General features: G+C 51.4%; 1 protein-coding gene across 1 annotated transcript; it reads left to right on the top strand.

The window, feature by feature from the left end:
* Nucleotides 1–2,511: 2,511 nt before the first annotated feature.
* Nucleotides 2,512–17,542, top strand: LOC138076224 (liprin-alpha-1-like). Its single transcript, XM_068968437.1, has 10 exons — nt 2,512–2,667; nt 3,814–3,903; nt 4,370–4,534; nt 5,739–5,962; nt 7,726–7,948; nt 10,925–10,954; nt 13,502–13,653; nt 14,494–14,666; nt 15,508–15,542; nt 17,393–17,542. Exons 1-10 carry the CDS (start codon nt 2,512–2,514, stop codon nt 17,540–17,542), a joined length of 1,398 nt encoding a protein of 465 aa, XP_068824538.1.
* The last annotated feature ends 8,888 nt before the right edge of the window (nt 17,543–26,430 follow it).

Raw genomic sequence — 26,430 nt, 5'->3', positions numbered from 1 at the left:
CAAAGACTGAGTTCTTAAATCCAGTCACTGTTATTGTAAAGTTCTAGAGTCGGTTTTGATTCTCAGAAATGTTTCCTTTTGTCCAGTATATTTTTGAACTGGTGAGGTTTCCATCTGATACCTCTAGCATTCTCTGATATGCTGATACACATCTGATGCCTCTGGATCTGGTTCAGTTCTTTTCTCTTGGTCCTGTTTGTTGTTACACCCTCTTTTGATTTTTTGGTTGCCTGTTGGACATTATGTTTGGAAAACCCTAGAGGTTCTGAGTGATGCTGCCTTCACCAGAGTTTCCTCTGATGCAGACCTCCAGTGGGGACAGAGCTGTCTGTTCACTCAGGACCTGAGGGACTTGAGGCTGGGCGGGGGGGGGGGGGGGGGGGGGTTGTCCTTGTAAACTCAGTCTCAGCAGCCATCACCCACCTTCTCCCCTGACCCCAGGGAGGAGCTTTCCAGTGTCTGGGTCTGGAAGCCTGGGGTGCCTCCCTTCTCGGCAGGTCCTAAAGCCCACCGTCTGTCTCCTGAACACTACGAGGTGAGTGATACTCAGTGCTCAGCCGGTTTGGGCAGAGTGTTGGGTACGTTTTCTGACATCCGGACTGACTCATCAGGCCTGCGCTCGAATTTTTGTCTCCCCAGCCCAAGGAACCGTCCAGAGCTGTTAGCCAGCCCCCTCTGCTTGACTTTTTCCCTGCCTTTTCTTCGCAGAGTGGGCTTTGCTCAGATGCCCCAAGGGAAGGAGTGGCCCTCTCAGTCTCTAGCTCCCTCACTGGGCTTCCCTTTTGTTTGAAATCTTGGATTGTGGCTGCCTAAGGACCTCTTTTAAACCGTATTTCGCTTTTCTACCTCTTGGTAGGCTGACCTGCAAGCTACTTGCATCTGTCACTGGAAGTGGGAACACCATGGGGGTCTTCTGTCATCTGAAGCCACATGTAACAGGCCCAGTAATTGTATTAATTAAGGTTATTTGATACTGAGGAAAACAAGAACCAGGGGTCCTTGCTTGGTACCCACGGTTGTGTTTCTGATCAGAACCCCCAGCTTGCCCGGGCTATTTCAGTGCCACATGAACTTGGGAAGGAGGTGGAGCAAGCGGCCCACGCGGCCTGGAGACAGAGGAGCCAGTCTGCCCTCTTCCCTTGCCCCTGCTGGCCCAGGGAAGGCCTTGCGATGATGGGCTGCTGGTGGTGGAGAAGGCTGAGGAGGGAGGGGTGACGTGACCTGTGTTCTGGGACATGGTCACATGTGGGTTTTCTTTTTCAGTTTGAAAAAATGACTGCTTTTAGTCTTCCCTCCAGTTTCACTTTAAGGTTGAAACTGAAGATTTTATTCTTAACGTTGAGCACAGTGGCTTTATGGTCTTTTTAAAAGCAACAGTTGAGGTTTTAAAAAGACATCTCAGAGAACTCCAATAGATAAAGCAAACAACAGAGAACGTGTTCAGGGTGAACTGCGGGCGGGACCCCAAACTGCACTCTGTCTCTCCCAGAGTGTGTAATCACTGAGATGAGTGGATATAGGACCCCAAGCACCCTGGGGACCGACGCCCTCAAGTGACAGCAGAGGTCCGGGCTGAGCCAGGAGCACTGGGGCCTGTGCCCTGGTGAGTGGAGAGCCACGAGGGTGAGAGTGGGGCCAAGAGAGGGGTGGGAGACTCGGGGATGGAGGGTGGGGAGCATCTGGCAGGGTCTGGGAGGCGCTGGCTGTTGCAGCTCGAGGCAGGGACACCCCTGAACCTCCACCGTGCAGCCCCAACGGGGCAGAGTCATCTGGTAGACAAGGATCGAAGTTTAGAGGACGAGTTCGCACCAGGTTGAATGAACCCCTGTACCCACTGTGGGTTCATTTTAGGTGCCTGGAGTGAGGTTGGTCAAGCCCTTGCTTAGCTCGAGTGAGGGAGTCTGACAGGGAGCTCAGGGTGAGAGTGAGGGGCAGCTAGCCTGGTGAGTCCTCCTCAGCCGGGTGGGATCTGGGGACACCCTTGACTTCAGGGGTGCCTTTCGGTAGCCTCATTGGAGGGTTGTTTGGGGGTTAGAGGGGGCAGAAGCCCGCTTAGAAGACGTGTTCATTCCCAGGGGTGGTGGTTTCTGAAGCAGTTTATACTGGTCGGTTCGACTGTGACCCAGTACCTTGCAGGGTCATGTTTTACAGGGGGCCTGAGCCGTGGGCACCGCCTTCCTTCTCCCACACCCCACACTCCCCTGTCGTCTTTTTGGCAGCCCCTCCCCCTTCTCTGCACCCTTGACAGTGGGCCTGAGCCCAGACCCCTGTTACCACGGATCCCCTTGTGACTGAGCGGGTTCCGGTTCCAGGCTCCTGGGAGACGTGCTGGAGGCAGAGCCTTGGTGCCATTTCTCCTTGAGACAGCGGTGCGGGTGGTCATAGTGTGAGAGCAGTGGTCCTAGTGTGAGAGCGGTGTGTGTGAGAGCGGTGGTCGTAGTGTGAATAGTGGTGGTCGTAGTGAGAGATCGGTGGTGCTAGCTCGGGAGCCGAGGTATCCTCCTGTGAAAAATGGTTGCCCCCGAGTGGGGGGCTGCCCCCATCCGCGAGGATGGGTCACCGAAGGGCCCGCCTGTGGTGTTATTCCAGTGCTGCAACCCCAAGGCAGAGGCCAAGACAAGAAAGAACTTGGCCTCCGCCCAAGTCCTGGAAGGAGAGTGGCCTGAGGTGAGAGCAGCCCGCAGCTGGGCCCGTTGGATTGGCCCTCACCGGGCGAAGTTTCGGGGTTGTGTTTCATTTCATTAGCATGGCTGTGGGTCCTGCCAGCCAGGGTGCTTTGGCCTTAGTGCGCAGCATTGACCCCAGCAGTTTACCTTGTAAGAGGCTGTGCAGGTGCTGCGTGGAGGGTGGGCGGGGCCGCACAAGAAGGGAAACACTGGCTGGAGGAGTCTCTGGGGCACGTGGACTGAGCTATCGAGTCAGTCCTTGACGCAGAAACGCTAAGCCCCTTAACATCTCCCTTCTTCCAAAGGAAGGATACACTGGCTGGAGGAGACTCTGGGGCATGAGGATCGAGCTAGAGAGTCAGTCCTTGACGCAGAAACTCTAAGCCCCTTAACATCTCCCATCTTCCAAAGCACAGAGCAGTGGGTCCAGTATTTTAATCACGGGTACCTACTGCTTCTGTGTATGACATATACCCTCATAGCTACACATGTCTACTACATGCCTCTTAAAAGTGCTGGGCACTGTTCTGGGTGCTGAACACTCAGTATGTAGTAGGGGATACGTAGCCCAGGATTTTTTAATTTCTGCAAAGAAAAATAGAAGAACATGTGGTTCAGCTTGAGCAAGTTCACCACGTGAACAGCTCCGCGTGCACGCAAATTGTGGCAAAATACATATAACATCAATTTTACATTTTAACCAGTTGATTGAATGACTGGGTGGCTTCCATGGAGTCAGGCTAACAGATGGCCTTGGGGTGCCATCTGCCTGATGGCTTCCCTTTTTTCTTCCTTCTCCCCAGTGGCTCTAGGTCACTGGTCTGTGTGTCATTTAAGAATCTCTTTATCCACTTTGTTGTTAGGTTTATCTTTTGGAAAGCTTCTCAGACGTCCTGGGCCTTGAGAAGGCAAGCTTGGATTCCAGGTTCTCCCCTACCGTGTGCCTGCCAGGTCGAGGGGGAGGCTGAAGGCCGGTCTGAGTTGTAGTGGTCTGTGTGGTCTTGGGGTCAGTGGAGCCCCTCTTCTCTGGAGGGGCTAGGAGAGCCTTTGTGTGGAGCCTGGAGAGACTTGACAGGGCCAGGCTTCACAGTCTCACTGTCTTTTTAATTTATGTTTGCATTTAGTTTCTCATTTCTTTGTTTTTTAGGAGAAGAAGAATATACAACTACTTCAGGAGCAACTTCGGAGACGAGAAGAAGAAATATCAGTGCTCAAGGCCAAAATCAACAACATCAGGGTCAGAATGGGGATTCTCACGTGTTGACATTTGCCCCGCATGGGTCACCGCTAGCCTCCATGTTGCTGTACTTAACCTCTGTCTGATTTTCAAGTCATTTTTCACATCTTCCCACTGAGCAGACCTGGGTGGATGAGTTTGGGGTTTTCATATCTTGTTTCAAATTTATGATGAGAGCTAATGTAATTTTAGTACATTTGAGGGGGGAGTTCTCTTAGATTTTTGTCCACACTACACTTTGTGTGGGATCTTAGTTCCCCGACCAGAGATTAAAACCCGTGACCCCTGCAGAAGTGTGGAGTCTTAACTGCCGGGCCCCTGGGGAAGTCCACTCTAAATTTCGACTGAACTGGCGGGATTCCGATGTGCCTTAACATGTTTCTGGCTATAGCGTGAGGCTGACAGGAGTTATCGGGCCTGAATTCAAGCATGAAGTTGAAGGTGCTCCTTTGGCCTTGGCCTGCAGCTGCTGCTGGACCACCTGGAGTTCCTGGTTTCCCGGTATGCGCCATCCCAGTGGATGACAGCGGGCAAGCAGCAGGCGCAGTCCCCAGCCAGCATGACCAGCGAGGTGGAGGTGCTCAGGGCGCTGAAATTGCTGTTTGAGCACCACAAGGCCCTGGATGAGAATGTACCAGCCCCCTGGCCGTCCTTGATTTGTACACTTACTGCCTTGTTCGGTGGGTGATGCACTTATTTATGTAACTCGTTGACTTTTGAGCTTCTTGAATTCTGGTATATACATTTTTTTTTCTGTAAGAAGTCAGAGTTTTATATGGTTAAAAAGCGTTGCCTGCGTACATGCTCAGTCATGTCTGAATCTTTCCAACCCTGTGGACTGTAGCCCACCATGCTCCTCTGTTCATGGGGCTTCCCAGGCATGAATACTGGAGTGGGTGGCCATCTTCTACTCCATGGTATCTTCCCGACCCAGGGATCGATCCTGTCCTCTTGCATTGGCAGGCGGATTCTTTACCACTGAGCCACCTGGGAAGCCCCCAGTTAAAAAGTATTAGTTGGTATGAATGTCTCAAGATTTATTATATTCTGTATATCAACTTGCAGTGAAAAACTGGGTAATAGAATTAATTTAGGATAACATTTTGTTCTCTCAAGCTTAGAATTTAAAGCTGTTAACAAGCAGATTTTCTTGACGTTAAGATCAGTGAGAGACATTAAAGGTATTCTGTTACAATATCCATGTATTAGGGTCAGTATACACTAAGAATTGTACTAACGTATATACACACATCAACACACGGTGACTCAGCCCCTTTGATTTGAGTTGAGAGCACGGTTACGGGTAGCGCTCGAAAGGTGTAGTTTGTTAGAAGAATTAGGTGCCACACATAAAGAGGTAAGCTTAATCAGTCATCCTGTAATTTCAGTTAAGGGTTTGTCCTTTGAATCCTTTCATTTAAAAAAGAATGAAGGCTCTAGTGGTGGGCATCAGGTGTTCTTTCTCTTTCTGATTGAGGACCCACCCACCTGGCTTATTTTTAATGACTAGTAAACTAGCCTTGTGGCTCAGGGCTGCAGGATGTCTTCAGTACCCCTTTGTCCAGGAGAAGACAAATTCTGACTCTAATCACCTGGTGATATTCGGGATGGATAGCATCACCATGTATTTTCTTTTTATGTTGTGTTTTCAGTTTCGAGTTGAGTTTTTCCAGGTGGAGTTTTGCTGTCTTTACTTATTTGTTTACTCTGATTCCATTTTTTTGTTTATCCACATTTATCCACAGTCAGGGCTTCCATGTAAAATTGGGTTCAGTTTCTGATAGCCTTGAGCTGCCCTGAATGTCGCTTACGAGACGTGGTCCTCTCATGCCCAGGTGCAGACCATGAATGAGCAGGACTGGGAGCGCGCACAGCAAGCCAGCGTGCTGGCTGACATGGCCCAGGCTTTCCAGAGTGATGAGGGCGTGTCTGACGGTGAGGGCGACAGGGTCACCCTCTTCAGCTCGGTCACTCATCTGTCGCCCAGCGGGCAGGCTGATGCCAGGACTCTGAGTGTGAGGCTACAGAAGCAGCTGGACACCATCAACGAAGAGATCAGGTGGGTGATCCCAAACTCAGCTCCCTGGAAACTCGATTTCTCTGAGGAGCTGCCTTCTCCTAGGGAAGTCTGAGTGTTCCATAGTAAGAAACCTGACCTCAGGTCTGCTTCAAGAATTTTCAGTTTTGAGATTGCCCTTGATAATAGAGCTCGCTCAGCTGGGGCGTTCTGTCCGGTGTGTTGTGGGGTGTCCCCCCTCAGCTCTGAGCCCCAGGGTGGGTGAGGTGCTGAGGCGGTTTCCGCTGGGGCCCATGCACCCTTCTGTGTCCCTCGGAGCCCACCACTTTCTGGTGAAAGGCCACCTGGAACAGAAAAGCTCAGGTTTTGGGGTTTGCAAATTCCCACTCAGATGTGCATTTTCATTTTTAACTTAATAAACAGTGTGAAGATTGGCTTGTTGTAAGACAGTGGTCCAAGGACGTGTGTTTGAGTTTTTCTCATCTCATCAGTATATTTAAGATGTTTTCTTTAGACACCGTCTTGGCAGTTATAACAATGTACAAAACGGGATAGAATCCAAAGGCCGGCCTCGTGGTGAGCAGGGGACCTTGGGTCTGGGTGCAGCCGGGTGGCTGGGGGCCCCAAGGCCTGCCTGGTGCCACACCCACACAGCTATGCCCGTGTCCCGAGTCCATGTTCAGAGTGGCCGCAGGCCGATGACCCTGCACAGGACCAGGCAGAGGCTGCTGCTCAGACTGTTATCACGTCAGCCCAGGCCAAGGTGCCCATTTCTGTCCGCCGAGTGCGGGGGGCCGGGAAAAAGGCAGGGGGTGAATGGGACAACCAGCAAACGCAGGTGGTGCTGCCTGCCCATTTGACGGCGAGACAGACGGTTTTGTGGGCCGTGTTTGAGCACAGATGAGATCAGAAAGATGGTCTTTCCATGTCCCCGCAGGAAATGTGGGACGGTTATATATTAATATTTTATTTTTACAGCAAGTTGTCAAGTAAAAGTGATTTTTCCTTATGTGACAGGTTGACTTGATGTAAATGGTACATTCTGTCCTCAACTTGTTCCCAACATTGAAAACGTTTCAAGATGTATAAGTGGAAGTGAAGCTGGAGAGTTTACTTCCTGTAAGAATCTTGTATTTTAATTTGAAAATCATTTTATTTGCATCATCATGTATTTAACCTGCTATATAAAATCATCCATGACACACTTAGGGGAGAAGAGCAGAAACCGTGAATTCTAGGTTAATGCAGCACATTGACATGAATCCAGAAACTCACACAAAGCTGGCGCAGAACTTCATCTAGTGATGTGTTTGTACATATTCAACCTTACGTAAAAATAAAACAAGAAAGATCAACTCAGCACTTCATCTGGTCTGGAGACTTGTGTTTACAAACTCCAGCTTGTTCGCGAATTGCTGTTTTGATTGTACCAAGTTCCTGATTCCCAGTGGAAAAGACTTGTGGCACTGACGTGCATCTCTGCCCTGAGAGCGGGGGAGGTAAAGGTTGTCAGCATCAGGTATCTCCTCACAGGAAGAGCGTCGCCACCAGGGTCCCTTCAGAATGTTAGAGGAAAGACGTGAAATCAAGCTTGAATTATCAGGGGCCAGTTCCTAAGACTCAATGCTAAGTTATTCTAAGTTTGAGAATATTCAAAAGAGGAAAAGTTGAACCTTTTCTTGAGATGTTAATTGAGCAACTGTTTCTGGAATTTGTTAATCGTGACATAGAATGCCAGCCCAATTTGTTGTTCAGACAGGTTCCTCTGCTGACAAAGGCAGGTGACGGGTTTTATTCTATTTTAGGTTGATGGAGGAAGAGGAGGAGAACATGGAGCAGTGGGCCGAGGACACTGAGAGCAGGGAGGACAGGGGGAGCTTAGGCAGCCTCCGTCGTTATAAATCGGTGAGCTCCCTCAACCTGCTTGCCAGCTCCTCAGATGCCAGCTCCTGCCCGCCCCTGCCCAAGCCCAGAAGGAGGGGGCACTGCCCGGCGCAGGAGGGAGACCAGCTGGGCATCATGACTCTGGTATGTGTCTGCCTCCTCCCTGTCCATCCTTCCCCCAGGACATGGGTTTTCTTTATTTTGTTTGTTTTTTGGTTTTTCTCTTTTTACCTAGGAGAAAATTGGGTACATTTGCTGCACTCAGAGATCTACACTTTTTTAAACTGCCTAGTCTTTAATCATTCCACAATGGCACAGCAACGAATTAGTCTTGATATTTGGACCACAGGCTTAGCACATCTTCGTGAACTCAGCCAGAGCCTGCCTCTGTAACGCTGGGCCTGGCCTGTGCTGGGCACAGCAGCTGCAGGGAAGTTTCTGTTCTCAGGGAGCAGACTGCTTCGTGAAAGTAACCATAGGCAGCCCTCGTGGCGTGGGAAAGCCGTGCAGCACATGTTCCATTGGGGCTGCCTGGCTGCAGGGTGCAGGGCATGCGATGGGAACAAAACCAAGAATCTCCATGGTCTGCTTGCTGATGGACCCGGCCGTGGGCTCAGGCCAGCTCTGCGTGTGAAACCAGGTTAAGAGCCCGGTGCCTCAGGGCCCCAGGGAAGAGGTTGGGCTGCCTCACTTTTCTGAGTCTAAAAATGGGATGACGACCTAGGGCTTTTGGTTACAGAGTGTGCGGTTCTAAAGCACATGTTCCAGCTTTCTTGCATGTTTAGCTTGGGTTTTGTGAGTACATTGTTATCCCATGAAATCACGTGTACAACACTCTGCTTTGTAACTGGACATGTATTATCACTTTTTTCTGGTACCACCCATTTCATGTCGGCTGCATTGTTAGGCAGGTTATCATTAAATTAACCTTGAATCCTTTTAGTGGCCTGTGAAGTGGGAACTAGTCCATTTTATGGTCTTTTGACACACCGTTTTTATAATTTGCATCATTGGCTAATTAGTTTATATTTAAAGTTCTTTGAGGATTTCTCTGTGGTTTCATGCTTAATTTCTTTCCGAGTATTTGTTAAAAAACAGTTCTGTATGTCTTCCTCGCTGTTGGAGTTCTCTGGCGGTGTGTCTGCTTTCATCATTGGTTTAGATTTCCTGTCTCATCCTGTTGTCTGCTTAGCTGTCATCAATCCTGACCCCTCCCCCGCCCACGAGGCTGTAGTTTACCCATCCATCTCCCCTCCCCCGTCCCCCCACTTGCTCTGGTCATGGCTGTGCTGTGGTCCACAGCGTGTGTGCCCTTAGTCGGGTCTGTGCTTTGTCTTCATGTCTCATTAAATGGTGTTTTTCCCCCATAGCAGTAAGTTGAATTGGTGTATCACTATGCAGTTACAGGGGAAGGCAATGGCAACCCACTCCAGTATTCTTGCTTGAAAATCCCATGGACAGAGGAGCATGGTAGGCAGCAGTCCATGGGGTCGCACAGAGTCAGATACGACTGAAGCAACTTAGCAGCAGCAGCAGCAGTAGCATGCAGTTACAAGCATAATGTAGATGGATCCTAAACGGCATATCATGTATAATTCATAAATGAGATTGTGCTGACATAAAGAAATGATCCTCTTAAGTGTAGAATTAATGGACTTTTAGATATGCAGATGACACCTTCTGGCAAAAGTGAACAGGAACAAAAAGCCTCTTGATGAAAGTGAAAGAGGAGAGTGAAAAAGTTGGCTTAAAGCTCTACCATTCAGAAAACGAGGATCATGGCATCTGGTCCAATCACTTTATGGGAAATAGATGGGGAAGCAGTGGAAACAGTGTCAGACTTTATTTTGGGGGGCTCCACAATCACTGCAGATGGTGATTGCAGCCATGAAATTAAGACGTTTATTCCTTGGAAGGAAAATTATGACCAACCTAGATAGCATATTGAAAAGCAGAGACATTACTTTGCCAACAAAGGTCCATCTAGTCAAGGCTATGGTTTTTCCAGTGGTCATGTATGGATATGAAATTTGGACTGTGAAGAAAGGTGAGCGCCAAAGAATTGATGCTTTTGAACTGTGGTGTTGGAGAAGACTCTTGAGAGTCCCTTGGACTGCAAGGAGATCCAACCAGTCCGTCCTAAAGGAGATCAGTCCCGGGTGTTTATTGGAAGGACTGATGCTAAAGCTGAAACTCCAGTACTTTGGCCACCTCATGTGAAGAGTTGGCTCATTGGAAAAGACTCTGATGCTGGGAGGGATTGGGGGCAGGAGGAGAAGGGGACAACAGAGGATGAGATGGCTGGATGGCATCACCGACTCAATGGACATGAGTTTGGGTGAACTCCAGGAGTTGGTGATGGACAGGGAGGCCTGGAGTGCTGTGATTCATGGGGTTGCAAAGAGTCGGACACGACTCAGCGACTGATCTGAACTGAGCTGACACAATCTCCTTTCTGTGTTGGTGCTTGTATTTAAGAGTGTAAATCTCATCAGCTTTTGCACAGTTAATGTCTCTATTAGACTCTTTAGAAAAGTATCTTTTACGGTTAATAAAATGTAAAGACTGCACCTGCTATTATGGTAGCTTTCATTCTTACATATTTTCACAGGAACCTGTTTTAATGAATTTATTTTGAGAAGTTTTAAATCAAATTCTATGTCAGGATTTTACATTAATGTCCAAGAGGTGGTTAGATTTGTTCAATGTTAAAATAGGTATTATGGTAACTTCCTCATCAGTTCATTTACTAATTTAAAGTATAAGATGTTTTTTATTAAGGGAAACTAATTATAGAGAAGTTTGCCTGAGAATAGACAATTGTTAAGGGCCTTTGTTGTACGGAATCCTGTGCTTTAATAAATCATGATGATGTGATAGAATTGTATCTTCCTGAGTAATAATTTCTAGTGTTTCTCTAGTAAATCTTGAATAGCTTATTTAACTTCTGTGGTCAAAAACTGTTCTGTTTCCAGTCACGTGTTCTCTAAATCTTCATGTCACTTACAAGTTTGCCCTCATTTTTGCTTTCCTGTATTTGCCTATTCGGATGCTTGAAATTTTAGCTTCAAAGTCGCAGTGAATCTGGTTTCTCTCCATTTCTTTGCATGCATCTATCAGCCTAGTGATTTAAGGAAGTGGCGTCGAAAGGTAAACTATTTAGTAATTTAGCAGGCCTTTCTTTCTCTGTGAAGTATTAAAGAGTCCTTACGGTTTAACGTGAATGAACACCATGTGGTTATGTCCTGGTGAATAACTGACGTTTTAATGGAAGTAATGAAACTCACCCACCACTTAAACTGTGCTGATACAAACAGTTGTAACACTTTGCCTTTCTCCCACTTGTTTGCCTTCTGATCATCTCATGGTTGTTTATAATAGACATAGTATTATTTATTATTTTTAAAATTTTCTTTACTTATGTTTTTGGCCATGCTGCACAGCTTATGGGATCTTAGTTCCACAGCCAGAGATCGGACCAGTGTCCCAACAATGAATATGCCAACTCTTAACCTCTGGAGCACCATGGAATTTCCGCTTAGTGTTTTCTTACAAGAAATGACTGAATAAGAGCCATAGATGTTAGATTTGCGGGAAGCCAATTTAATGATGGTGGGTCGCAGTGTGCAGGAGACTCTGTGCCCTGGGCACATGCTTTCTGCGTCTGTCATCTCATCCCCAGGTGAGGTCCAGGCTGCTGCTATCCCCATTCAAGAGACATGGACACTGAGGCTTAGCGAGGCCGGGCACCTTGCCCAGGCTCTCATACCCAGCCGCGCGGTGTGGACTGGTCTGATCAGAGCCTGGACACTTAACCATGGTGCCATCCAGCGCGCTTTCCTCCAGAGGCTCTCATGTCCATCACGGCATCCCTGATGGAGGGAGCCTCAGGAGGGAGCTCGCTGCCTCTCCTATCGTGTCACTTGGATGAGCCCCTGTTGTTGGAGTCCACTGCCCCACGGGCTGTCCTTCCTTGTCCCTGTCCTTCTCCCAGCCCGCTGACCGAGCACTCCTGGGCCTTCCCGAAGGACTGGGGCAGCTGCGCTCCAGTTCAGGCAGCTCAGTGCCCGGGAGCCCTACTGCTGGGCACAGCAGAGCAGCGCCGTCCCCCTGGGGTTGGTGACCTGGGTGTGCCGCTTGCCCGCTCTGTGGCCTGCTTTGCCCTCCTGTTAAGTGGACACAGTGCTGCGCATCCTGGCCAATGGGCACCAGTGGGGAGGCTCGCATCCTGGGGGAGGGCAGCCAGGCTGCAGACCCAGAGGCCTTGCTCAGGAGGAGGCCCGGGGTAAGGGGCTGGTGTGGTCCCTGACCTTGAGGCAGGTGTTTGTCTCCACTGCGTCCATAGTCAACCCAGGTGCGTCACTTCCCTGCTCTGTTCGTTGTTTTCTGATTTTTAGAAATGCTTATTTTAACTTGAATTTGAGATTGATCCCTGTTCAGTTCCATGTGGATAATTTCTAGCCTTTGTAGCCTTCTGTTGTCTGAGGGTTCTTGATAGAGCATAGGGGAGGCTGCCCAGCTTATTCAGCTGCTGTTAAACGAGTTCAGCTGTATTTTGCACTAAGTCACTTTGTTGTCACCAAGCTCCTGTGGGGCTGCACGGGACCAGTATTCTTTACAGAATCCCACTGAAAAGGCACAGGTTAGTTGGTTAAAACAACGCACTGCTTGTTTATAAAAATACATGCCATGCATGTCTCCTAAAACTTCCCCTGGCTTAACCACACACCCAGATGTATCAGTGAGACCTGTCTGGACCCTGAGGGGTTAATCTGTTCCCTACACTGTCCTTCCTGTCCTCACACCCAGGACCAGCAGAAAAGCTGGGAGTCCAGGAGAGATCACCTTCTTTTTGTGTTCTTATTAGTTTTTTTGTTAATTCAAAGATAACTGCTTTACAGAATTTTCTTTTCTGTCAAACCCCAACATGAATCAGCCATAGGTACCCATATATCTCCTCCCTCTTGAACCTCCGACCCTCTAGGGTGATACAGGATCATCTCGTAGTGAAGACCTGGGGGTGCTTTATGGAAACCGCTCTGAGTGAATGACCCTCGAACTGCGTGTAAGTACTTCAGTGGGTGGCCCCCAGTCTGTCTGTTACCGAGAAATGTGATCCAGGCGCATGGTGTTCGCGTGGAGGGTTTAGGTACCTTTTCTGTGTTTCTCTTGTTGTCATGGGTTCCAGTAACCTGTATCATCTCTCCAAATGATCTTGGGTGGTGGCACAAGCTGTATCTTTTGCTCCTTCAAACAGAAAGGTCTGGACGGCTTTGCTGAGAGGTTTTGTACTCTCGCTGTGGTGCTTCTGAGCAGCATCTGGCGATGAGCACAGTCCTTTCATCAGGGCAGTTCATGCCATGCAGGGTTCACGGGGCCGGCGTCGCTCTGCTGTCCTGCCGGGCAGGGCCATCTAGTCACTGGATCCAGGGAGGGCGGAGCCTGCCTGCAGGGAGGCTCCCGTCCAGGGTCTCTGCACTCAGTCAAATGCTCTCGCTGCCCCGTAGCCCCACTTCTCTTGAACAAGACAGTCCTTAAGGTGGCATTAAGCTAGAACAAGGGGTTTTTTTGTAATTGTGGGAAAGCATAGCTAATAGATTTTCAGATAAGATTCTGGTTATAATGTAAAGCCTGTGTGATTGCCATTTTCAAAACACTCTATTGTTAGCCAGTGTTACACTTACCTCACTCCCTCAGCTGCCAGCTTTACGGGAAAAGGTAGAAGATGACGAGACTGCTATCAAATATAAAACCTCGACCCTGGCCACGACGCGGTCCCTACGGCTAGACCGCCTGCACACGGGGTCGCTGCGCACAGCCAACCAAGAGGACATCAGGGACGCCCACAAGTAAGCGGCCTGTGTGCGCATCGTCAGTTTCAGGAGCCCTGCACCTCCTGTCTTGAAAGAGTTGCAAGGATAATTTTAAAGAAATACCATTGGGTTCAGTGCCTGTGTTTAGTGGTGAACTTCAGGTGCTGTGGAAGAAGAGCTCAGTGACCTCAGTGATTTTAGAAAATGTCCTTCTCTAGAGATTGACTCCTGTGGGAGCTTTCTTCCTGCTCTTGAGAGAGGTCTGCCCAGCCTGGGGCATGTTCCCGACGGTGACGGCCCCGTACCTCTCGGGTTCGCTCTTGAGAGTCCCTCCTGTTTCCTCAGGGGTCTCGTCTCAGGAGACTCTGTCCCCTCCTGTGACTGACACTGTCATTCAGACCACCACCTGAGCTCCCGTCCTGAGCCAGGCAGCACGCGATGGAGGGCACGTGTGGTCACCTGACCAGCAGCCCTGCATGGTGAGCATCACTCTCCTGCAACGGCCGGGGCCGGTCACCCTGCAGGAGGCAGGGGCAAACCGCCCAGAGCAGGGGAGCTTGCCTTCTCCTGAAGTGTTGTCACCTGCCAAGCAGCGACCCTGAGGAAAGGTTGGGGCGCCCTCTGCTCCAGCTGGCCTGGAGTGAAGCCCTCCTCAGGGGAGAGCTCAAGGCAGAGAATCTCAGGTTCCCGGGGTGGTTGTCTGTGTCCAGGAGCCTGAATTGCTCGTTTGGAACTTGTTTGGTGAAGGAGACTCCACTGTCTGCTGCGAGGTTGAGGCGCGGGTGTTGCTGGATGTCCGTTTCTCTCAGTAGCTCTTGTGGAGGGGTGTGTGTTTGCATGAGGTTGCCAGTTAAAGGTCATTTTCTCTCCCCAAAGCTCAACAGGCTCTGAGGACAACCCCAGGAACAAGCCCAGCAGCAGCACCAGCAGGCAGGACTCGCTGCACAAAGCTCCAAAGAAGAAGGGCATCAAGTCCTCCATAAGCCGCTGGTTTCATAGGAAGGAAAAGGGCCGGCCTGAGCACCCTGGCAAGGAGGCGTTAGCACCAGGTGGGTGATTCCCTGTTCAGAGGGAGGAGGCCTGCAGGCATGTCCCTTCTGTGTCTCCCCCGTTGTCCCCACGAGGCTCCTGTCACTCACGCTGGGGGTCCTCCTGGGAGCAGGAGCGAAGGAGGCGTCTGTCTTGTCAGTGGGTCTGAGATGATCGGATGAGTTAGTGAGTGGATGCGTGGATGGATGGAGGGATGGATTAGTGAGTGGGTGGATGGATGAAGAGATGTCTGGCTGGATGGGTGGATGAACGGAGCATGGAATGAATACAGCAGATGATTGTACTCCAATGCTAGAAACATATTCTACGAATTTGATTGAGTAGGAGCTGGGCAATGATTGTTTCCTCCTAACAGTGACACGTGTTTCGAAGCGGCCTAAGTGCTCATCAGTGAGGGGTGAAATGCAATCTGTGGACACCCGACAATGAACAGCCCACCCTCCTTCCTGCCACCTTCCCCAGGAGCTCATCATGGGTTCTTCCCATGCACCCCACCCCACTCCACAGCCACACAGGTCCTCCTGGGGTCCCCTCATCACACAAGGTTATCATTAGGCCTTCATCTCGCTTGGCTTCATCTCCTTGAGGACAGGGTATGTTCCTGCCTCTTCAGCCACAAATGTGTTGAGTCTTGTTTGTGCTGGGTGTGGGATGTACACGGGCAAATGGAGCAGATGTGGTCTGGAGCACAGTTAAGTGGCAAGAGGGAAAAAGAGCAGGTTATTAAATGCTATCCCTATTATTAATAAATACAATGCTGAGATGGATGGTGCATTGATTCTATACCAGATGCTGTGTGTGCCCCTTACCAAGCAGGTGCTGCCCCCTCCCGATTTACAGAGGAGGACGCAGTGACGATCGGCGGTCAGGGAGCGGTGAGGGCAGGTTCACACCCCTGCAGCGGGCCCAGGCACTCTCCCGAGCCCCAGCCACCTCTCTGGCGGATGCAGCAGGAATGAGACGGTTCTGTGGCATGATGATTCAATGGACATGAGTTGGAGCAAACTCCAGGAGCTAGTGAAGGACAGGAAAGCCTGGAGTGCTGCAGTCCACGGAGTGGCAAAGAGTCGGACACAACTGAGCGACTGAACTAAAACCTGAGTGTGTGCTCCCCTGCTTCAGTCGTGTCTGACTCTTTGCGACCCCAGGGACTGTAGCCCACTAGCTCCTGTGTCCATGGGATTCTCCAGGCAAGAATACTGGAGTGGGTTGCCATGCCCTCCTCCAGGGCATCTTGTCGACCCAGGGATCGAACCCACATCTCTGTTATCTGTTGCATTGGCAGGCAGGATCTTTACCCCTGGCACCACCTGGAAAGCCCCAGTGGATGCTGACAACTAGAAATGCAGAAAATCCGGGCTGCTCCCAAGGTAAACTGGGAGAGCAGCAAGCACAGGTTGTAAAGACAAAGACACAGGATGAGCGCCAACAGCGCCGACAGAGACAGGCAGGAATGCGGTCACCCACATAAAGGAAACACCTGCGCCATTCGGAAGAGGGGCCCGTCAGCCCTTGGAGGGACAGTTGGAACCGGAATGAAAACCGAGGCCATGGTCAGCAGTGCCCACCCACATGGCCCGGGTGGTGTGATGTCACTCACCGGGCTTCCCGCGTCCCCAGAGCTGCTGGCAGTAACATCTCTGAGTGCCAGGCTGGGCGGCGTCCCCGTGTGAGCTAAGGCATCACTGCTCTCCTTCCAGTGCTGCTGCGGGCCCTCTATGGGCGGCCACCCTCATCCCCTGCCCTGCCACCCACTGGGGCCTGGCTCTCCCCCTGGGATCCTTTCAGCCCTTGAGCTTGGGTGTTCCCAGCCCTCTGCCACGCTGGACTGGGACGCGACTCAGGACTTAGGCTTGAGATGTCAAGGAGACCTTGAATCTGGAAGGACAGCGCCGTGGGAGCAGGAGAGCAAAGGCCGCACGGGGAGGAAGCAGAGCTGGGGAACCTGCCCACAGCCTCCAGTGCCTCCTGCACATGTGCCTCTCTTTGCCTCTCCTTGGCCTGGACAAACCCCAGCTGCTGCTGCTCCGCAGGTGATTCCTAAAGATGCACGTCCTACAAGAGCTATTGTCCTGCTGCTCTGGGGCTGCCTGAGTGTGTTCAGGAGCATCAGACAAGTGGGGCTGCCACACCTCATATTGGAGGTGAGGGGCCTGATAACTGGGAAAGGTTCGGAGGGTGGGGGAGGGTCTGAGGGTGGGGGAGGGCCTGATGCTGGACTAGGATGTGATGGTGGACTAGAGCCTGATGCTGAGGAGGTGTCTGATGCTGGAGGAGGGCCTGATGCTTGGGAAAGGCCTGATGCTGGGGGATGGTCTGATTCTGGACTCAGGCCTGGTGCTGGGGGGCACATCTGATGCTGGACTAGCAGCTGATGCTGGGGGAGGGCCTGATGCTGGGGGAAGCTCTGATGATGGTGGACAGCCTGCTCCCAGATGTACATGGAGTTGAGGATAAATCTCTATGAGAAATCTTTTTTTCATACTTTCCTGACCACCTTGCTATGTTCTTTTTAACTTAAAGATAATTTTGTGCAGTATTGCTTGATTTCTGCCATACATCAACCTGAATTACCCGTAGGTGTACATATGTCCCATCCCTCTTGAATCTCCCTCCCACCTCCCCTTGCTACATTCTTGTTTCTATGGATATATGAATAATAGACTGTTGACTAACATAACATGAACAGCTCCCACACACAAGTGTGCACACACACACTCCCTAGTGCATCATTCGGGTCCGCGTCAGGGTGGCCCTCGGCTCCCCCGCCCTGGGACTGACAGTGAGCCTCGACACCTGCACTGTGTTCCCACCCTCGGCCCGCTGCCCGCGCCTCAGCAGCAGAGGGGCCCTGTCCCCACAGATGCTGAAGTGATGGAGCCTCTTGTCTCCGGAGCCAAGGGTATGAACACTCCGTCGGTCGTCCTCTGGGGACACCTACGCTTCCGCCTTCTGGCCTTTCCATTGTATCCGTCCATTTCTCTTAACACAATGTCCGTGTGATGACTCGGGGTCCCATTACCAGCTCTGGTCTGTTCTCAGTGAGAGTACAGCTTACCCTCTGCACTGTTTATTGGCCCTGGGAAATTTTGCTTCAGCACTTGATTGAAAGAAAGCAATAAATAATCCTGTGATAAAAATAGTTCAAAAGTAGACTGTACATACTTTGTCACATATTCGGTAAGTTCACAAAAGATTAATAGGAAAATAGAATGATAACAATGAATTGTACAAGTAAATTAAAGGTAGAACCCACATGTAAAGAGACATGCTGTCTTTGTCTACCGAGATACCAGCTGCATAATAAATATCGCACCATGACCTGAACACATCTCTTGCTGGCTTTTATAATGTGCCGCTGAAAAAGTAAAAGTTACATTTGTTACTTATACAATCCAGAACGGCTGTGTCATCACAATCTAAAAATGTACGCCTGGGCCCATTCTTTAAACATGTTTACAAACAGAGGTAAGAAGATGATTTACATACAAATAAGGCCTGTGTCAGAGCTGCGCTCCGCTGTCTGTCTGGGAAGTGGCACCTTCACTGTCCAGCTCCATGGTTCCGCACGGGTGCAGGGCATCGCGATTGCTCCCCGAAGCATCTCACCGGAGAGGAGGGATCCGGGTCCACAGAGACTAGGTTACGGCAGAGAGTTTCATAGTCTTGTTCTAGTCATCCTTTCAGCCCAAATTTCATTAGAAGCTCACATTTAACACTCAGTACTTTTAAATCACTTCATGCTGCAGACAAAAAGCATTTCTTCCTAGAAAAAGTACAGTTTAGGCCAGTGGTTAAAATCCAACAACAATTGGTTGAAATTAAGTTTGCTTATCTCAGAGTGATGGTTGGAGAGCCTGGTTACATTCTGGAAGGATAGTGCACACCGTGTCATGATGATTTTACAACCACAGGAAAACCCCTTCTCTCATGGTTTAACATTTAACAATTAAACAAGAATAATTATAGTAAATGCATCATTTTCCAAAGCCCTATATTTGTTCATAGGATTTATACAGACAGCACTACAGTACATTCGTTTGAAAGACTAAAATCAGGTATCAGAACATGAATTGATCTGAAAGGATATTTAGAGTCAGAATATACAAGAAAATGTAAGTAATAAAAATGAAGTCATAAGTTTACATAAATAAACATTAAATTCTAAAGGATTTTCTGTATGGAATTCATGAATTTTTCACTAATTAAAAACCCTGTAATAAAATATCTTCGGGTCCATGTAGCAAGTATCAGCAGAGTGAAGATTGCATGGAGTTCAAAATGTAGTCTTTGTCGTATACAGGACGCTGTATAATCATCTGGAGAATTAGTGCAAGTAAACTGGAAACACACAGACGAGTCAGTCCTGGGACGGCAGCTGGTGCCCGAGCCCCTGCCCCTCCAGACACCCCCTCCACCCCATTCGGGGCCTCAGCTGCTTTGAGAATTCAGAGAAACATGGAGGACCAAGCAGGTCAAGGAGAGAACTCTGTGGCTGACCTTATTCTGACACATAGCTAAAAGCTGCTGGTAAAAAAAAAAAAAACTCAAAAGCCCAATCCAGCTTTCTAGCTGAGACGTGACCAGGACAGAGCAGACAGCCTCCTGCCCTCAGAGCAGCTCGAGCAGGGCTGGGCCCCAGGCCGGACCCACCAGAGGCCCACCCAGAGAGGCACCTGCAAGGGAAGGTGGCCCCTCAGCGGCGGCCGAGCCCCAGATGCCAGTGCACCTCCGTGTGAAACGCTGGCCTCCACACGGAGAGGCCCAGGGCAGGGAAGCCTCGTGAACCCTGACACTCTGGGCCCTGCTCCCTCCGAGAATGTGCACGCGGGGCGTGGCCGGCAGCACCGCCACTGTGGCAGGGACACCCATGCACGCTGACACGAGGGAGCCTCGGCTGTGCTCTCACCACTCCGGCGGCAGCGGGGCGCCAGGGTCATGTTCTCTGCTGCTGAGGGCTCCCTGGGCCAACCTCCGGAGACTCACTGACCCTCCACTCCCGGAGCGTGGGCTCTGTGCCCCTGCGAGACCAGGCTGGCCTGTACTCACCCCAAAGCTCAGCAGGAGCAAGTCCTGACTGTAGCGGAATCCAGCCTCTGTGTTCCCACCACGCTGCCCTGTCCCACGAGTGCAGGAGGAAGCGAGCAAACACAGAGTGTGGCTCGTCATGTGAGGTCACAAGGGGCACGAAGACACAAACACATGCGCAGCAGCGCCCACTCCTACTAGGGTCTGGGGAAACTCTTGCGGGTGGACAAGCTGGAGAGAGCAGCCTGGGGGCTGCCACGTGGGGGTCCCTGCCACCCGGGGGTGGGGTGGGGGGGTGTAGGGCGGTCACACTAGAGCAGCAAACGGCACATTCGATGACAGAAATGCCATCGTGGGGACAGCCACTCCCAGTGAGCAGCTGCCAGTCTCTCATTAGACCTCCGGATTCACAGGGCTGCTGGACCTCTCTTCCAGCCCTCACAGGATCTGTGAGATGGGACATGGGGAGGGACTGGCTACTTGCGGGTCAGAGGCCGGGAACTGGTGGCCTAGAGCCCCGCGATCTGCTGTCCTGGGGGCTGGGCTGCTCTCCCCAGGCCACTTCAGGGAGGGCAGAGCACGGGGCTCATCTAAGAAAGTGGAAACTCAGTCTCAGCCTCCCTCGGAAATGTCACCACTGACGTTTTCTCGTCACAACACAGGCTGTAGGGCCCAATGGGTCAGCCCTGACCCCCAAGCCGCGCTCCAAGTTGACTAAGAAATCTACAGAAACCGCTAGCAGAAACCCGCTGCTCCCAATTGAACGTCTTCCATCTTCCCCTGGGCCCACCAGGAACACATCTGATGAGTCTCTGGCCAGGCTTCCAGAGAGGGCTGAAGACAGTGGGGGCTGCTGATGGAGCAGGCCACCTGTCCAAGCCCTTCTGATTCTAAGAGCCCCAGACACCTGCTGCACTGTGACTTCAAAAGCCATGAAAACAACCCAGTTACACGGTTTATGCCCTGCCTATCTCATGCGGTTTGTAAAAGGTCACCTCCAATATATTCCCAACACCTCGCTCTAGGATTGTTTCTAATTTATCTAAACTCTAATGTCTATGTCACCTGTCCATCTGACAGGGAAATGTTGGATTTATAATGAAGAGAATGGAAAATAAAAAAGCAAGCAGTGAGACTCTTCAATCAACTGAAAGCTAAGCTACAGTTAAGAACTGTAAAAATGAGCTGCATGCTCCTTGGAAGAAAAATGCTGTTTAAAAAAGGAGAGAGGCACTGGGTCTCCCCCACCCCTGGTTAAGCGTATTATTGAGTTCTGGCGAAGAGACGATGCAGCTTCCCCATAAGCCCCCTCACCAAAAGTGCCCAGCTTAGCACAGGCTTTCCCTAAATATACTTTGCTCTGTGAGAGCAAGTGAGAGCAAAGCTTATTAATCTACTCACGGGAAGGGCTAATAACAGGAAAAAATGCACCAAAGAGACCCTCCAGGCCCCGTTCCCATGGGGTGAGTGCACACTTTCTCTGGGGCGGGCACAGCCAACCGTGGAGAAAGCATCCAGTGAGACACCCCTGTCACAGATGGGACACTGGGGCAGGGTGGTTGGTGCAGAAGGCAACTTCTGACCCACAGAGCCTGACCCCAGCCCAGGCTGTCTGGCCGTCTATCTTGCCATCAAGTGGGGACACAGCGGCCCTGAGCATCCAGCCTGAACTAGCAGCGTTCTCTGGCAGAGAGGCTGTCAGAGGGAAAACCAGAGCTGAGATTGAAAGGGCAACTGCCAGGCCGTGTATTTACGGCCCGGCCGAACTCAGGGGAGGATCTATCCCGGCCTCACCTTCTTCGTTCACCCCTTTGACTGACAGTGTGCAAGGAACCGACGACGGTGAGGACGGGGGGAGGACAGGCAGGTGGACACTGCTGTCACTGAATTTGGACTCAGCCATCCTCCCAGTGGGGAGAGTCCTTGAGAGGCAACTGGTGTGGCCTGAGAGCGACCCTACTGTTTTACAAAAGAACTCTTGAGCGCTGCTGGCCACCCACACATCTCTACAAGCATGGGTGTCAATCTAATGCTCTGAGAACAGACATGTGTCTTGGTTTTATTAGTTGCAGGAAGATGCTAACTTTCAACCAGACAAGAACTTGAAGAAAAACCAGCACGACTGTTAAACGTTTATAAACAGGTGTTAGGGTTCCCTGTAGAGCACTGCCCCTTGGGCGTGCGATGGCACTAAAGAGCCCTGTAACCTGGGAAGCAGGCCATTCCAGCTCATCCACATTCTAGCCCAGGGCTGCACATGCCGTCCGACCTGTCACCTACCGTCCGGCTGCATCTTCTTTGGCTGCACCGAGGGTGAGGGCAGAGAGGACGGGACCCAGAAATTTGCAGGCAGAGTCTCTGCACACCCAGCAGCTAAGCCACGGACATCCTTTGGTCTGAATTGTTTCCTCCAAGAAGGTGCTTTCCTAAAGCTTTTATCTATGTTTGGAAATTACAGGACAGACAAAAAGACAATTTAAAACAAAGAACAAAACAAAAAGCCACTAGCCCTTTAAAATGGCTGAGTTTGCTACTGCACTTTTGTCCAGGAGTATCTGACCCATTTGTGATGACCATGTGACTGATCTGCCCAAACTGGGAACAGAGGAGCATGGCACAAGGTGGGATCACACGCGTACCTGGACCCTGACTGGACCCTAACTGGACCGCCCTGGCTACCCGAGTGGACGTTCCTCCTGACAGTTAGCAGGTTTCACTTCATGGAAACATTTTCAAGCTGTAACCAGTTCTGTCTCACGCTGGGACAGAGCCAATGGATGCTTCTTCAGGTGTCCCATTCTCCTTGTCAAATCAAGTGTCCTTAAGGTCCAGTGAAGACAAGAACTATAGTGTGGCCCTGAGCAGCCAACAGAATGGGCAAGGCCTGGAGAGGCCCAGGGTGGGAGGGCACCGAGACCTCTGCGCCCCTCACCCCACCGCCCGTGTCCCACATGCACCCAAGCCCGGCCGGCCTCTGGGGGTTATGGAAGCCCTCTGGGCCCCGAGGCCCGGCCAGGCGACTCCTGGCCTCTGGTTGGTGGGGATCGGGGAGGCGTCTGCAGGCCAGAGTCCGGGTCGCCAGTCTTGCTGCTCAACTACAGCGCGCACCCCCCATCAAGAGGTGCAGCCGGCTGGCCCAACTGGCAGGTCAGGCAGGTCAGAGCTAAAGGGAGGCGCAGCGAAAGGCTCTTAGGGCACCCAGCAGCAGCTGTCTCCGTCTAGGGCCATAGCAGCCTGAACACACCCGATTTCTTCCGATCTCGTAAGCTAAGGAGAGTTGGGCCTGCCTTAGTCCTTGGATGGGAGACCACCTGGGAATACCTGGTGTTGTAGGCTTTTTGCCTCCCTTCTCCTTTTGCCCCCAGCCCCCGTCCCAACTCTTGGGCCCCCGCAGCCCGAGCCCCTCCCAGGAAGGCGGGAGTGGGTGGCCGGGGCCCCGACTCCTGCTTTAGACCTGGGTTGCCTCTGCACGGCTCCGAGCCCCTACGCATTTGGCTTCCAGGAAACCAGACTACTGGCCCTGGAGTCTCCATCTGGGGCTCCCTTGGCATGCCTCAGGAAATCCCGGCAGCTGGGGCTCCAGCCCCCAGCCCCAGCACCAGCCTCACAGGCGATCACGCGAGCTCTCCCGTGCCCGCGCACGCACAGACAGATATATGTGCACAGACGGTGCATGGATCTTGTTGAGTTCTACTTTTGGTGGATATATGCCTGAGAGTCGGACTGCTGAAGAATATGGTACTTCGAGTTTTAGTTCCTTGAGGGGCCTCCATACTCTTTTCCATAGTGGCTGCACCAACTTCCATCCCTACTAACTGTGGAGGAGAGTTCCCTTTTCCCCACAACCTCTCCAGCATTTGTTATGGACAGACTTTGCAATGAGGACCATTCGGACTACGGTGAAGTGGTCCCTCCATGGAGTTGGGAGTTGAGCCTCTCCAGTAATTAGTCATGTGGAGCAAGATGTCCTTTTTCAAATGCAGATCCAATTCTATCCCCTACCTCCCTGCTCAAACTGCGCTTGTCTTTCCCCATCAATATTTAATATACGACCAAATCCCCTCATTGCTTGCTCCCCACTTTCTTCTCTGATCTCTTGTCACTGGGATGCCCTCTGCACTCTTTGGGTTACATCCCATAGGGCATTTTTCATTTCTTGAATGCACTAAGGTTCCCTTGTCACATAGCCTTCCACAATGCTATTTTTCCTGCCTGAAATTCTTCCTGCATCTGAACCCCGGTGTACGTTGGTTCAAAGAAGGGATCTCAGCTCAATCATGACTCTGAAAAGCCTCCTCTGACACCCAGTGTTTTGTGAGGGAAGAGGCCCCTGTAGAAGTTCTCAAAGGATCTGCCTGGTATTTATCATTAGATTCGTCTCAGTGAGAGCAGGAGCTCTGTATCTTCTTCTCTCAGCATTATATGTCCAGAAACGGATTCCATGCCTCCTAGCTCATACTAGGTGCTCAGTTTTTATTCAGTGTGTGAAAGACAGAAAAGTTCTTGGAAGCCTCAACTGTGCACTTGGCTCAGCACTGTTGATCTCTTTGTATCTTTGTCGATTCAATTCTTTTCTTTTTTCTGCTGATGTGCACACTATATTCAAGGCACAATCGAAGGCATGAAGACATAGCAATAAACATAGGTTCTTGCTTTCAAGGAACTCATACAGCAGATTTCCCTCATTTAGGGTTTTTAGAATGCTCTAGAACCACGTCAACTCTTAGTATTGTCCGTTTCCATTTCAAAGAAAAGTCATGTAACTTACATAGCAAAGGGGGACACCTTCCAATTTGATTCCAACACTTACACCTTTACCATTTCAGGCAACTCTTGTGGTTCCTTCTGTAGGTGTGTGGCTCTTCCAGAAACGTGAAGAACTTTGCACAGGCCTCAGACTTTTGTGTGATTTGGAATCAACAAGAAAGATTCCCATGATAGGTTCCAGAGCACCACCTCAAACAGTCAGTAGCGAATGGAGTGGATTCCAGGAATATGCATTGTTAACCAGCATCACCGTTGATTCTGTGGCAACAGACTCAATGCAGTGGGCAGGGCCTGGACTGTCCACTGGGTCTGATGTAGAAGGGAAAGAAGGGCTTCCCCACCACTGTTTATAGCCTTGTGACTAGAAACGGTCCCCAAACAATGGTCAGACAAACAAGAGAATCCCAGGTCGTAGCCCATGAGATGAAGAAACCAAGTGGCTGGGTGAGATGGAGCCAAGGGGAAAGGTTGCTCTTTTTCTCTCCACCTCGACTCATTTCTTGCTTGAGGCCTTAGGGATTCATCATGGAGATTTGAAATAAAGCTCACAAGAGTCATATTTGTGGAATACAGAGTTTGCATTGAACCAACTATAAAAAATGAAGAGAGCTTAACCTGCCACATGTTTCTTTCAAAAAAAAGGCAATTGCTTTTCCATTGTGGGGTTTCTATGTTGCCTTGTTCGAGTAGCCTTCATAGTAAAAACAAACAAAAACTAAAGAAAGATTCAAAGGTAGCAACAAAGGACACCTTCCGTTTCTGAAATCCTCTTTCCACTTAGTAGCACACGAGGTCTTTTCTGTGCATTTTGACTAGGGAATTAGCAGGCTCCTGGCTCGGATGGGAAGGCATGTGCCTGCAGGAGACTCGGGTTGGATCCCTGGGTCGGGAAGGTTCCCTGGAGAAGGAAATGGCAACCCACTCCAGTATTCTTGCCTGGGAAATGCCATGGACAGAGGAGCCTGACGGGCCGCAGTCCATGGGTCGATCAGAGTTGGGCACAGCTGAGCAACTAAGAACAGAAGCATTTCCAAGGCCCACACTCAAGTGTGTGTGTGCGTGTCGTGGCATGTCGTGTCTGTCTGTCTGTGTGTCTGCATCTTCCTCTCGCCATCTTGGAGTCTGTCTCGGAAGTTTCCTCTCTTTCTGCCTCTGTCTCTCCCAACAGCCGGCTGCTGGTCCGTTCATCTGGCCCCGGCCTCTCGTGGGTGCTATGGCTCTGGCTGAGGAGCTTGCACCCGGAGGCTGTCTCCCTGGGCGTGGGTGTGTGCGAGTGTCTGTGTGTCTGTCCGTGTGCCTGCCTGTCACTGTCTGCTCTCTCAGGAAGGTGGTGTACTTGGCAGAAGGCCTGGGGGCAAGGGGGTGTAGCCTGGGGAGGGCGACAGGGCGAGGCTGAGGGTCTCCAGTCAACCGCGCCTCCGTGGCCCCCGTGGGTCTGGGCACCGGGCAGGTGCCGGCGCAGGATGGGCGCTCAGGGCCCCGGCTGGGCTGCGACTAGGCCCGCAGGTGGCTCCGGGGCCCGCTGGCTGCAGCGAAGGGCGGGGGGGGGGGCGGGGGAGGGGGGCGGGCAGGGTGTCTGGGTGCTGGCCGTGGGAGGGGGGATTGGGTGGTGGGGGGTCTGGGGGCGGGCACGGCTGTGGGGCTGGAAGCCAGACACCTCCGGGGCCCTGTGGCCCTGAGCAGCGAACGGGATGGAGGGAGTGCCCTCTCGCCCAGTGGGGCCAGGCCTGGAGAAGCCCAGGGTGGGAGGGCACCCAGACCTCTGCGCCCCTCAGCCCACCGCCCCCAGGTCCCGCAGGCATGCATGCACGCCCGGCTGCTGGGGGTTCCGGAAGCCCTCCGGCCCCTCGGGCCCGGCCAAATGGTTGCTGGCCGGGGGTTAGCGGGGTTCGGGGGCGTTGCGGCGTCGGCGGGCTGGAGTCCGGGTCGCGGGTCGTGCAGCTCCAGTCCAGCACGCGCCCCACTGGA

Source organism: Capricornis sumatraensis, chromosome 3, assembly GCF_032405125.1.
Source record: "Capricornis sumatraensis isolate serow.1 chromosome 3, serow.2, whole genome shotgun sequence".
NCBI classification, from domain to species: domain Eukaryota; kingdom Metazoa; phylum Chordata; class Mammalia; order Artiodactyla; family Bovidae; genus Capricornis; species Capricornis sumatraensis.
The sequence above is the reverse complement of the archived record's forward strand: the minus strand, read 5'-3'. Positions and strand labels throughout refer to the sequence as shown.